This window comes from Podarcis bocagei, assembly GCF_964188305.1.
Source record: "Podarcis bocagei genome assembly, chromosome: 1".
Lineage (NCBI taxonomy): Eukaryota > Metazoa > Chordata > Lepidosauria > Squamata > Lacertidae > Podarcis > Podarcis bocagei.
The window spans coordinates 86,496,686-86,510,884 of NC_138125.1; the positions used below are offsets into that span (position 1 = coordinate 86,496,686).

The 14,199-nt window shown below is 45.7% G+C and overlaps 1 protein-coding gene and 1 long non-coding RNA gene across 6 annotated transcripts in view; one reads left to right on the forward strand and one right to left on the reverse strand.

The window, feature by feature from the left end:
* LOC308573324 overlaps nt 1-14,199 on the forward strand; it is an 85,669-nt gene that overhangs the window by 48,194 nt on the left and 23,276 nt on the right. For both annotated transcript variants that reach the window (XR_014002035.1, XR_014002036.1), the window contains exons 2-3: nt 5,354-5,706; nt 7,158-7,327. This is a non-coding gene — a long non-coding RNA (uncharacterized lncRNA). The remainder of the gene's footprint in view (nt 1-5,353; nt 5,707-7,157; nt 7,328-14,199) is intronic.
* The window catches only part of CLCF1 (cardiotrophin like cytokine factor 1), a 51,144-nt gene that overhangs the window by 32,450 nt on the left and 4,495 nt on the right, over nt 1-14,199 (reverse strand). For 2 of the 4 annotated variants that reach the window (XR_014002005.1, XM_081170052.1), the window contains exon 1: nt 3,618-3,779. The exons of the other annotated variants lie outside the window; for them this stretch is intronic. Coding sequence is in view for 1 of the 2 variants with exons in the window: in XM_081170052.1 (XP_081026178.1) it covers nt 3,618-3,656 (39 nt within the window). In the remaining variant the exon portion in view is untranslated. Of the gene's footprint in view, nt 1-3,617; nt 3,780-14,199 lie in introns of those variants that run through there. 4 annotated transcript variants of the gene reach the window in all.

The window sequence follows — 14,199 nt, forward strand, 5'->3', positions numbered from 1 at the left end:
GTTCCAACACATTTTCATCCAACTGGCATCTTTCTCGGCATGTAGTGGTGTGCATGCGTGTGTATGTAATGGGAGAAAATGGGGGCGGTGGAGGAAATCCCGTCACTTCCCAGAACTGGGAGATCCTGCCATGGTTCTGCCAACAATTGTCCATCAATCTGAATTGATAATCCAGAGCTGGTGAGAGAATTCCAGCGTTCAGTTCCAAAGACAGGCTTTAAGCTCAGCCTGCAGGCCTCAGGCTTCCTTTGCATGTGCACACACATACACGCTCAAATTTCACGTATAATTGCACAGGAAACCTATTCACATCAATTTTTGCAGTCAAACATGCATTTAGAGATTTGTGAGGAAACCCTACACCCATTTTATTTCTATATATCTTTAAATGTACACACGCACGCGCGCACACAGCCATTTTGGCTCTCTGAGGGCCCTCAATAGTATACTACACAGCATTCTCTCATCTGAAGCGGTTCCCAAAGTCAGAGCTGGCCCAATATATTTTTCTGCCTGAAGCAGAAGACAAGCTGGACACCCACACAGACACTCACAAATTCCACATACTGGACTGGCAGGTGAAACTTACTGTAATACAGAGCTGGCCCAAGACATTTTGCTGCCTGAGGCAGAATGGCAAACAGCATCCACTCCTCTCGCCAAGTCCTGGTCACATTAATGATAGGCTGGCCAAGTTATTTTGGCACCTGAGGTGGAGAATCCCACAAGTACCTTTTCCTGAGAGTAAAAATTAACAGCAGCATTCTACTAGATCCGTGTGTGGAAGGAACAACTTCCACTTGTGAAATAGGACTCCCCCCCACCACCACCATTCACATTCCCAAATCTGCTCCTGAGGGTTGGAAGAAGCCCCAGAATGAATTTAGAGGGCTTGTTGGTCAAGCGGATTTCCACATGCACAAAAAATTACATAGTGCCACGGCTGAATAAAACCCAACGTTTTCAGCCCTTTTGTGACATTCAAACCCAGCTGCCTGAGGCAGCCACCTCACTCAGCCTGATAACTAGAAAGCATCCTCCACCATGCCCGAGGGCAGCAGGCAGTTTTGTGGGGGCACAGGGCAGGCCATGTGGCACACATTGCCTTTTCCTCTGACTAAGGGGAACACTCAAGGGGCTTAGGGGAAACAGCCAAGCAGGGCTAACACTGCTGACCAGCACCTGCCACCTAAGGTGGTTGCCTCACTCTGCCTTTTGCAATTTCTGAAGGCCAAATCATGGCTGAGGGCAGCTACTCAAGCCCTGCTAGTGGGCCTCACAAAGCATCTGTCCAGCTGCTGCTAGGAATTGAATGCTGGGCTACATCAATCTTTCACACGTTCCAGAGCTCTTCTTATGTTCTTAAACCTTTTTGGGCTCTTGTCTAGTAATCTGGAATACTGCCCCCACTTTCATTTTAATGGAAATGTAGGCAAATTGGACAAAGCACATTTTATTGAGAAAGGTGGAAGGATCTGGTTATGTTCAGCCTGGAGAAAAGAAGGCTGAGGGGGTAAATGAAGCACTCTTCAAATACCTGAAAGGATGTCACCAGAAGGGCTTCCTTCTGTCTGCTCCAGAAGGAAGGACTAGATCTAATAGGCTTGAGTTAGGAGACACCTCTTGATGGTGACAACAGTTTAACAATGGCAGTGATTATATAGGAGTGGGAAAAGACTCTTCCTCATTGGAGGTTGTCAAGCAAGAGGCTGGAAGGCATCTCAGCCTCTGGCTTCCCTGAGAATTTTGCTGCCTGAGGTGAAGGACAAGATAGCATTTGATTTCCTGTATAGAAGCTGACTGGACTGGTAGTTTAACCTAACTTCAGTACTGGTGAGTGATGATGGGATAGTGTCCTCTACTACATGTGAGGCAGCAGGCTAGTTTAGTGGGGGAGGGCCAAATTGGGTAGAATACACAGCTCTGTCTTCCAACAGAGGGAAATAGCCTGGGGGCTTCAGAGGATGAACTGCTGCTTGAGGTCCTAATGGTAGGACTGGCCCTGGCTGAACATGACTGGCTACAAGGCCCTCTCCAATTCTATGACTGGTAGAGTTAATGCATGGTGATTCCTGCCTCAAGTGACCAGAGAGAAGAAGAAATATGAGAAAACAACTTCCACTTATCAGAGACTGTACATACATTAATTCCCATCAAAAAGTAGTGAGGAAAATCTGCTCTTAAAACCCCCCACCACAGACTGGACAGTAATATGTCACTAAGTAATATGGGCACTAAGGAACACTGAACAAAAGGGCCTTTGACATAAGGAATGTGTGGCAGGAAGATCCCTGGTTCTTATTTTCTGGCCCTGTCTTTTCCATATACTTTGGCAATACATGCCATGTCTATAAAAGCAACCCTGCCTTTTGAGTCCCTGTTCCAGAATGTCAGTTTTTTTAAGCACAAAACTCAATGAGAAAATAAGCAAACAGTCCAACAATCCAAACAGGGTGAAAATGCCTGAACAGAAAAAATCAACAAGTTGTTCAAGATAACATATCAACCTTTGTGAACCTTATACACCAGCACTGTGGAAGTTGACTGAGAGGTAAGCCCCACAGAGTTCAATGCAAATACCCATAGGATTGCAGCCTTAAATGTGATGCCCACTTAAGGGTTTATGGGCCTCCTATGATTCCCTATCACAGCAAAAAACTAAGGCAACGGTACTTGACAGCAAGCATGACTGGATTTTGAGTGTTCTTTGCTTTTTGGTGCATGACTTATCCATGATTTTTTGCAACTGAATAAACACTCATTACAAGGCACTAAGGATGCAACCTAGGTATAAGCTCATTGGGTGGACTAACTTCTCCTATCCAAGTACTAACCAGGCCTAACCTGGCTTTGCTTCAGGGCAGACTTAATTCTGAGCAAGCATGCACTGGACTGTTCTGCACCTCTGAGTCTCCCTCACCCTATTTATGTGCACGTTTGAATGTTGTAAATGCAGTCTAGAAGGCAGATGAGAACAATCTTTAAATAAAGATGCATTTTCTAGTAGCCAGTGTTGGTTCTGCATTCACATTACTGATGCAGCAAACGCAAAAGTCTTTTATGCCACAGTCCTCTGCATGTTTACTCAGAAGTAAGCCCCTTTGTGTTCAATGAGGCATACTCCCTTGTGTGTTTAGGACCTCAGCCTCTTAAGGCAATCCTATACACAGAAACAAGTTCTATCAAGTTCCAGTGGGTCTTTCTCCCAGGACTGGAGAATACAGGACTGTACCTTTGCATAGCAATCCTATACACGTTTACCCAGAAGAAGCAAGTCCTGCTATGGGCCTTACTCCTGGCTATGAGTGCAAAGGCTTGCAGTGCTCTGCATGACAGGATCCTTTAAACGGCAAATGAGTTCAAAACTCCTGTGTTGCCTGGATGAATAAATCAGAGAAAGAACAGCAACTCTTCACCTAGGAATCCAAGAGGTTTGCTTATATATTTCAAAAAAAATTCTTCCTTCTATTCTCCAAAAGCCTGATTTCCAGAAGATAACAACGTAGAGTATCTCCTCACCTGTCAAGTGAGGAAGGGGGGGATACAGTAGATCAACCTTAGGGAATCGGGATCGACTTTATGGGGTGTGGATTGAAAACAGCGCTAAGAGCATTTACCTGATTCGTACACCTCTCGGCCAGACAGTGAGGCATCATTGAGCTGAACTGAAAACGGACGGTGGGGTGGGGTGGGGGGCCGATTGGGGTGGGGGGTGTTGCTCGCTTGTGACTCACTCCCCTTTCTGTTTGGGTTGGCTGAGCCCCGCGGTGCCGTGAGCCCCCACGAAGGTTTTTTTTTTTTTAACAGCTCAGCCCCACATGTTATGGTGTGAGAGCCTGGGCGGGGCGGGGGCGAGAGGAGGAGGAGGAGGGTCGAGTTTCCAGAGTTGCAGGCGATGTTGGTTCCAAAACAAACAACAAAGCTGGCCGTAGAATTTACGTGGCGTGGTGGGGGGAGGCTGAAGGGGTCGAGGGGTGTGGACGACGGCAAGCTGGGCACAGATTAAGGTGGCCCTGAGGCGAGAATGGGAAGAAGCAATCAAAACATGGCGGAAAGGGGCCGCAGCGCATTTTTGCAACTTTTTAGAATGCGATCTGAAGAAAAGAGCTTCTTCACCGGGGGAGGGGGTGCATTTACTTTTTCTCCCTCACGTACAAAAGAGAAGTTGGATCAGGCTAGATAAGGACGTGATTGCGGCCTGCAGAAAAGGTGGTAGATACGGGAGAGGGAGGAAGGGAACTGATTTGTGGGGCCCTGAACTTCCGCGGCCATTGCAATCAACGAGCTGTATTCATTTATTTTAAGATTTGTATCCCGCTTTGTCACCGGAACTCCGAAAGCGGCCGCCAGTATAAAAAGCCCTCTAAAAACCAGACCAGAAGAGTTAGTCGGGTTGTTTAATGGCGGCTGGAGTTACGGGGAATGCGTATGGTGAGCCCAGAAAGCTCACCGTGGAAGATTCTCGCAGCATTTCTCCAGACGTTTTATTTTATGGATTCTAAGCGAATAGGTACATGGAAAAGATAATAGACTAGTCCCAGCAGATTTATCTTGGGAGGAAGGTCGCGTCTATGATTTACGTGATAAGGAAGTTTTATTTTTGCATTCGCAAATATTTTTTGATTCTCGAGGCTGAAAGTCAGAGCAACAAGCCAAGAAAATAGGCGCCCTGTCTTTAGGAGTCAGTACAAGAGATCACTCTGCCCACCTCACCCTCGAAAAAATTAAAGGAGCAACTGGTTGCCCTTATGTTTAGCGGGGAGGGCTTAATCTAAATCTAAATCTCCAGAGTGAAAGAGACTACTGGGAGAGGAAAGGGTGTAAAGGGAGCAATTGCTTTTCACTTTGCAGGTATGCATAATACTTTGAAAGGAAGCCTTTGATGCAGTGAACTGGGGTAGACACCCTTCCTCTCCTGGTTCACACATAAAGGGAAGGACTAAGACAGGCATGTCCAAAGTCCATATCGGGGCCTGCCGGTCAATTTTATCCGGCCCCCGCTCAATTTTATCCGGCCCCCGCGGCAGTATATGTCCTGGGGTAAAACCCTAAAGCTCAACAACTTTGGGGCAAACTTCAATCCTAAAAAAACTCAACAACAAAGTTCAACAACTTTGGTCAGCCCTCGCACATGTTTACTTCATGAAATCTGGTCCTCTTTGAAAAAAGTTTGGGCACCCCTAGACTAAGAGGATTTAGCAAATGGAAGTTGGGGTAGGGAAGAGGCAGAAACCAAGTAAATGTAATATGGAGGGGGAAATGAGTTCATTAATGGGCCAGAGGCACATTGGAGTTGACCCAGGATTGCAAGTGGAGCAGAAGCGTGTTGGAGAGTGCATTTTGTACTACTTAGGGTAAAGGTAAAGGGACCCCTGACCATTAGGTCCAGTCGCGGACGACTCTGGGGTTGCAGCGCTCATCTCGCTTTATTGGCCGAGGGAGCTGGCGTACAGCTAATGGGTCATGTGGCCAGCATGACTAAGCCGCTTCTGGCAAACCAGAGCAGTGCACAGAAACGCCGTTTACCTTCCCTATTTATCTACTTGCACTTTGATGTGCTTTTGAACTGCTAGGTTGGCAGGAGCAGGGACCCAGCAACGGGAGCTCACCCCGTCATGGGGTTTCGAACAGCCAACCTTCTGATCGGCAAGCCCTAGGCTCTGTGGTTTAACCCACAGTGCTACCCACGTCCCATCACTACTTATGGTACGTAAGATTATATATGTACCCTTAACACCTTTAATCTTGCTTCTGTGCAAAATCAGAGTGGTTATGAAATGTTGAAAGCATTCTGTATATTCAGAAAGGTTGAAGGAAGAGTCTTACATATGTGTTCAGAACTAGCTGTAGTAGATACTCTGGATAACTTAATACTGTATGACATTTAAAGTGCTACCCTGAAACTGAGAGGGCACCCCCTTTGCCATAAACTATCTCAATGACTTACTATGGTACCCGAGGGAGCGGGTGGCACTGTGGTCTAAACCACTGTCAGCAGTTTGAATCTATGCAACAGGATAAGCTCTAAATAAAAAAATTCCTTCCAGTAGCACCTTAAAGACCAACTAAGTTAGTTCTTGGTATGAGCTTTCGTGTGCATGCACACTTCTTCAGATACGAAGGATAAGCTCTAGTTACTGTTTCCCAGCTTCTGCCAGCCTAGCAGTTTGAAAGCACACCAGTGCAAATAGATAAATAGGTACTGCTGTGGCAGGAAGGTAAACAGCGTTTCCAGGTGTTCTGTTGCACCAGGAGTGGTTTAGTCACACTGGCCACATGACCTGGAAAGCTGTCTGTGGGCAAACGCCAGCTCCCTCGGTCTGAAACAAGATGAGTGCCGCACTGCATAGTCACCTTTGACAGGACTTAACTGTCCAGGGGTCCTTTACCTTTCTCTCTTTTTTACTAACATATACAAGTTTCACATAAGAAAACCTGATGTCTGACACTTGTCATTTTCTCTGCTTGATTTAAAGTTTGTTTTTAATACGCTGCAGTTGCAGGAAGCCTCAAAAGTGTGTGTGCATGCGCAGGGATGTCTGTAGGAAGCTTAAGTCTGCAGTGGTCCTGGACATGTGAACTTCCCATTCTGCTCAGACAAACACTGAACTGCTCCATTGCACACATCTAAAATTTAGATGCCCACATTATCAACTTTCTTCTTCATTGTCTTATGAAAAGGTCCAAGAAAGTAGAACATATATTAGTATATCTTTGAGCATTGTTACAGTGTGGTACAATGTTGAAAATTTCACCTAGTAATCCAAGGTCTTAAAACTCTGCTGGTTCTACTGAGTAGAATATCAACCTTTGTGAATTATATAGTGTCCCCTATAGTGGGCTATGAATGACTTGACACCTGACGTTGGTGTGTGGAGCATGGCAAAGAACCAGCACCACTTTTAGAGAGCCAGATGCCTCTATCACCATTGCTGCTTTTAGTCTGGAAACAACCTATGAGTTGGGCTGTTCATTATTGCCATTTCACAGAACAGAGGCTGAGCAAAATAAAATATATTGTTTAGGCTTTCTGGTGACTCTTCAGCTGCCGGGATTGGAACAAAGTTCCCCCATGTCTTCAGTAAGTAGGGGCTGGGTGGGCTGGAGTGATGTTGGTTGTGTACCCTGCTTGTCCTTACATCTGTGTATTCTCTTAGGCATACTCCGGGCTGAGCAAATGGAGGAGTCTGCTGATGACACTGGGGAGCCCCAAACAGCCGGCAGACTTGTTTGCATCAATAATGACAGAGTCAAGGCCGTGCAAGAAAGCGGACAATGAAATTAACCAGACAGTGGCTGTGCTTTGTAAGGATTTTTCCATTCTGAGGTAAGCTGCATCACTCCGGGAGAGAGAAGTGTAGGGTGAAGTAGGAAGTGACAGGGAACAGAAAAAGTGTGAAAATGAATGAGGCACAGAAGGAGATTCCTAGATGGATGGGAGACTCTGCAGGTTATATAGCCCACGAAGGAACTTGCAGCTGTTTACAAATGGGCACACAGCAGAGCATGTGCTAGAATACTGTACATAAGAAACTTTACTGGGTCCTCCAACACATTTTTAACCATTTATTGTCAAACTTAGAGCCTGATCTTAATCACATTTACTTGGAACCAAACCCTACTGATTTCACTGAGACTTGTTTCCTGGCAAGTATAATTAGAAGTTCAACAACAGTTTGTGAACAGCTCCTAAAGTTAAATACCTGTAGCAAAAGAACAGGCAGAGGATAGTCAGTGACCACCCACACTTATAGGCAGCAGCAAACAAGGGCAGAATGGGGAATTGAGGCAAAGGATGTGAGAACAGATGAGGTCAAGTGAGAAGGGAAGACAGCTGAATGGACAGCTGAGTTGGAAGCTTAGGGGTTGAAGTATAAAACACAAGGGGTGCAATACAGGGGTTAGGTGCACATTCCATGCAAATCACTTAGCTGTGTGCTTAGTTCCTACAGATTTGCCTACAAAGCACCATGCACAAGTCATTAGCAGAAAATTTGACAAGCTGTTTAGTGAACCTGGATGCACTAAGGCTATAAAAGTTAGAAGGCCAGATTGGGGGAGTCACTGAGGTCTGTAAGACATCTATGCAGCTTGCCAAAATACCCCATAGTCTTGGAATAGGTCTTGGAAACCTGTACCTGTAGTTGAGTCAGTGGAAGAGATTAGGGATGCTGTTGGTTAAGTGCCCACCCTGTTGCCCAATGGCTGTCTAAGGTAGTCTCAGGTCCAGTGTTGGGGGACCCCAGGACAGTGATTCTGCATGACCTCGACATTCATGCCGAGGTTGCTTTGTCTGGTCCAGTTTGGGACTTCATGGCCTTCATGGGCCTGTCCCAAATTGTCAATGGACCAATACACAGGGTAGGACACACATTAGCTTTAGGCGTCACTTCAGGGTGAGTGGCTTGTGGTTTGCATATTGATCCCTTTGTTGTGGGGAGGGGCCAATTTGGACGGCATGCGCTTTGAGACCTATGAAATCTGATTGATTCTTGAGTGCTCTGGAGGATTTTCCAGTAGCCAATTTTGGTAATTTTGTTGAGGCTGTTTCCTAATTGTAGAACATTAGGGTGAGGAGGCCTGTTGACACAGTCGCTTCAGTGTGTCTGGTCTGACACTGCAGAGCTCATTCTGCTCCTCAGTTCTCTTCATAGCTACGAGCAACAAAAGAGGCCAGGTAACAGCTGTAGCAGGCTGAACAGTGGTTAGAATGCATATCTGCAACTATCACATAGCGATGATGGCAGTGAAAAAGGTCCACCATTCCATTTCCATCAAGCAGAGCTCTTTCTAGTTAAAATGTTGTTACAACCTGCCTCGGTCAGTAGGACACTGTAACCACCACAAGCCTGCTGTTTAGGCACACCTGTTTAGGCAAGCATTCCCCGGAAGTGAACTTATGATTTTATTGTTTCAATAGGGGCTTTTGTTTTGCTCTTTCAAATGCTACAATGGAATAATTATTGTGTATTTTAATTATGTATTGATTATGTATTGATTTTATAGTTGACATATAAGTGGTACATAAATTAGATGACAATGAGGATGATAATAATATTGCTACATCAAGCCTCCTGTGTGTGAGAGAATCAGAAGTGGCATCAGACCAAATGGTAAAATGAGATGCTTTTTGGGATAGGAGCCTGGCCTCTATCATAAAAACCAAACAAGCTGAGTGTTTGCCTAGGCCCAAAAGTTGTGAGCAGGGCCACCAAGTGTGCATAGTGCCCCTGGAGGACAGTTGAGGAGAGCATGTCTAGACTGCACAATGCAAAAATAATTTCAGATTTGGGTGCAAGCCAAGGAGTTTGGCAGTTCCAACTCAACACAGAAAGTGCCAAACTCTGCACCTTTAACTTTCCTCTTTTTAGATTTGTGCTTAAAGGATTTCGGTGTGGGATAGTTAATGCCTGAGATTACAAGAACATCACTGCTTGGACCACTCAGAACTCATGAGGTGGCAACGTGTGCTTACTCAAGTCTATTGCATGCTTACTTCTCCTTAGCAAGTCCTCCTTAGTTCAGTGGAACTTGCACCACAAACTTTATACATGTTTACTTGGGGTGAATGTGCATAGGATTGCAGCCCTACTCTTAATAGATGAATTTAGGATTGCAATCTTAGCATAACAAAGAGGCTTCCTGCAGGATGATGTGTAATAAGATTTCCACTGAGGGAAAAGCAACTGTATCAGTGGAAAGACCTCGGGCGTGCAGAGAACAAGGGGAGTGTGGAAATGCTTTATTTCAGTTGCTGCATATGGTGAGGTGTTAGTTGGCATCAGGTTTTATAGCGAGACATTCTTAGGAGGGAAGTATTGATTGGGAAAACTGGCTGATAGCAAAAGAATAGTCCATTTCAGGGATAGGATTGGTAAGAGGAAAGCTTTTGAGAATAGACAGATGTTTCTCTGAAACAATCCTGAAATTGCAGCCTTGGGTGTATATTGAAGTCACTCCTATGCATGCATTAACTAGGAAGTAAGCACCATTGGGGGATGCGGGTAGTGCTGTGGGTTAAACCACAGAGCCTAGGACTTGCCGATCAAAAGGTTGGCGGTTCGAATCCCTGCGACGGGGTGAGCTCCCGTTGCTGGGTCCCTGCTCCTGCCAACCTAGTAGTTCAAAAGCAAGTCAAAGTGTAAGTAGATAAATACCGTAGGTATCACTCCGGCAGGAAGGTAAACGGCGTTTCCGTGCGCTGCTTTGGTTCGCCAGAAGCGGCTTAGTCATTCTGGCCACATAACCCGTACGCCAGCTCCCTCAGCCAGTAAAGCGAGATGAGCGCCGCAACCCCAGAGTCGGCCACAACTGGACCTAATGGTCAGGGGTCCCTTTACCTTTTTTAAGCACCATTGAGCTCAGCTGGATTTATTTCTGGGTACACATGAAATATTATTGGCTGCGTGACCTCAAAACTGTCCTGAGCCTGTAAGATATACATGGATATAGTTGTTGACAAGAGTTTTTCTGACACAGGCTTTTTAGGTGTTTGACTCTACTGTTGAATATGGGAACATGTGGAGCCAAAGTATATATTGAGCTAAACTGCATTGAAACCAGTCTGGCCTGGTTCAAAATTGTGATGTTAGCTTACAAGAGTATCAAGGCTGAAAGGAAGGCAGTAGGAAAAGCCCAAAGTCAGAGCAGAAAGTCATATTGAGGGCACCGTACTGCATGCATTGGGGTTCCGTACAAAAGCCATCATGTGCTAATACTATGCAGAATGGAGATTAGTAACACTAAGTATAATTCCTAGTGCCCATCTGGTTATTGAGACAGGTAAGAACATAGTCTGTGGTGTCCTATCCTGACCAGGCATGAATAGTATTTAGCCATACTCTGGTACCCAGCTATGAAATTTAGAGCCAATGCAAGAAACAGAAGACAAACCCCCTGAAATGATTCACATTTAGGGGTGCAGCATATTCTTTGATCACAGAAAACTACAGAGGTGCCTTGTGGATTTTCATGACCATGGAAATGCTCCAAGATTGCTGGTCACCCTAATTCTACAAGTTTAAAGCAGGCTGATCACTTTTCAAGTTTGTGAGCTTTTCTTTTTCTAGCTGGCTTCTCCTGGAAGAATTAAGCTGTTGGCAAGAGCTTATGACAGGTTGTTCCCCCTTGGGATTTCAAAGCATTCGTGGCAGGGAATGGCTTAGTGGTCTGTGAGCGCTTCATTTAAAGAAATCTTAATATGGGAAGCCTTAATTTGAGTCCTTCCTATATTAGACACAGAGATTGGCAGAGAATCTGGTGTTCCTGGGGCTATTAATGGGGAGACATGGTTAAATTTCCAAGAGGGCTCTCAAGAGTCTTGTGGGCAGAATAATGAAGAACTGGCATGTCAGCACTGTGCAATTTAGCCAGCGTCAAATATACCAAAGAGCTTTTATGCCAGAACACAAAAAAATGCACTTGGGACACTTGCAGTAAATAGCACTCCACTGAGATTCCTAGAATCTAAATGAGAAATCACTGCACAGGAACTGTCCATGCTAAGAAAATAGCAATCACTGTGCAGTAGCCATGAGGAGACTGCTATCCACACAGACTAGACCTCGGCACCTTTTTCAAACTGTCCTTGTAAGCAGGGTTCAGATGCTGTAGTAGATCATGGATTGAGAAACACTTGGTCCTCCGGATGGTTTTGGACTCCCAGTGCCCATCAGTCCCATCCAGCATAAGCAGTGGCCAAGGATGATGGGAGTTGTAGTCCCATAACATGTGGAGGGCCACGTTTCCTATCCCTGTTGCAGATAAAGATTCCACAAGAAAGCCTTGATTCACTTTCTTATCTTCCTCCACTCATTATTCATTCATACAGACTGCAGCCAGAGTTTTCCCCGAAACAGCTGATGTAACATCTAAAATCACCTCCTCCTGGTCTAAACTCAGAAACACCACTTTGCCCTCATCTCCCTTGAACATCCTTTCAGATCAGTTTCCCTTGAAGGTCTGCCATCTCCTGAATGACTCCATTGCCAGCACACCCATCTGTCAGGTCACACCTTTAGAACTACACTTGGTAGCTTCCTCCCCTTTCATGTGAGGAATGTTAGAGCTCCATCTCAGGCTCCTCTGTGCCCCAGTACTGGACAAACTTGCCACTCATACCAGGTTTTTCTTTTCTGCTGTTGACTGTATAGCTTTGCAATCATGAGCAACCTGAAATCCAGTGTGGTCAGAATGGAGTTTGATTTTCCCATATATAGTCAGGGTACCATGATGCATTTTGCTCAGCCTCCTTTCAAGACCTCAAGCATCCCTCTGCGATTATGTTCTAGTGACTAAGTCATCCGCAGCATCTGGGCTAGCATCCAAAGTTCTTGCTTGTGGCCCAGATTATTACAATATTGCCTTCTCTACCTGTGTGATACTTTCCTCGCTCCATCCATGGCCCCATCCTTGCCTCTGTACTACTGTTTAGCATGCTGATTCAGGACCCAGTTTTCTGTCTCCTTTGCCATGCTTCTCTCTTGCCTTTACACCAGGGCTGACTCCACTCAACTCCCATCACCCTCAACCATCATAGCCTTTAGTTAGGGTTGATGGGAGTTGCAGTCCAATAGTATTTGGGGGACCACAGGTTAACCATCCCTGGCTTACATGATCAGTCTAGTTTTATTCTCATTCTGAGGCTGATTCTATTCCTAATATTTTCCAGTTTCTTCCTAGGCTACAACACAATAGGCCACCTGTCCTGTTGTTTGTTGAAAGTCCTCCTTTTTGTGACTGTGCTTAAATGCTTTGTTTCCTGCATCTATCCCAACAACAAACACCTGAAGTTTGGGAGGTAAAGGTCTAAAGAAGGAATAGATTGCTACCTCTTTTGCAAGCCAGGGGAAATTGTCACCACAACTCCTGGTTATTTCATTACTTCTGTGATCTTGGGTGTGTGTATGTGTAGGGTGTCTTAACAGCAGGAAAACTTAAACCTGGACTTGGCCTTAATAGTTCTGAGAATAGAGTTACTAACTGGCAGTGGGTGTCTGTGTTTGGACTGAAATCACCATGACTGACTTGGGGATTGCAGGGGGGTGGGAAGGTTGCAGTTTGTATAAGGTTCTTTTTGAATTTGTACTACCTTCCAGTTTTTTAGTGTGTCTTCAGTTCACATGGTATAATGGAACATATGGCTGGATCTAATTTAGTGGCTGGACAGGCTTTCCCCCTGTATGTTGGGATGGGGAACCTGTAGCCCAGCAGACACTGCTGAATTGCAGCGCCAGTCACCCCTGACTATTGAACATGCTGGCTGGGGCTGATGGGAGCTGGAGTCCCAACATCATCTGGAGGGCCACAGCTTTCCCCATCCGTACTGTATCTAAATCCCACCATAGCATTTCTGCCCCTGTTGGTCTACACAACTGACTGCAACCTGCATGGGATCAGGACCTTCTCACAGAAAGCATGTGGGTGGCCTGGCGTGGATCCATGGGGGAGAAAGCATTTGCTCCATTGGATGTCAGACCTGGCCCATGAAACAGTTTTATCAGGCTCTTGGCAGCCCTGCCAAATGCTAACCATGTGGTATGCATTTTGCCCATGGTTTCATATGCAAGGAGAGGAAATTTGTTTGCAAATGTTGCGAGATATGTGAGTTATTCCATACTTTAAATGTGATTATTGGGAGGGGGGTGTTATAAACAGTGCCCCGTCTGATAGCTACGCAGAGGCTGAATTGTAAAGCCTGGCCACCTGTGAGGAGGTCGGGCTGTGCATCAAACTATACTTCCGGTTTCCGGACTACTGCCTGGAGAATAGAGTGGTCCCTGAGAACACAGAACTTGGCCATCCCTGTGCTACAGCACTGAGCCAGGAGTGTGGGAAATGGCTGTCTATATGTGCCCCTAAAACTGAAGCCTGTCTCTCAAAATGTCCTACTCGAGCCTCATTTGTGCTGCTTTCCGTATATAAGCCTGTTACTGTCTTGTCGTAATAGCACACAGAACCTTCAAACCATTCCCTATAACTTTTCCCTTTCCCCTCTTTAATTTCCTGGCTGCAGGCTTAAGATCAGCAAACCTAAACCAGCAGCAAACTTAATGAGGAGCATCTGTACAGAAAGGGCATGCACGTGGAAGTGTGTGTGTGTGTGCACGCACGCGGGTGCGCTTACACACACAGATGTGTGCGAACCCACGGGGCTGGACAGCAGGAGGTCTACCTGTCAGAACTCTGAGGCTGCCTTGA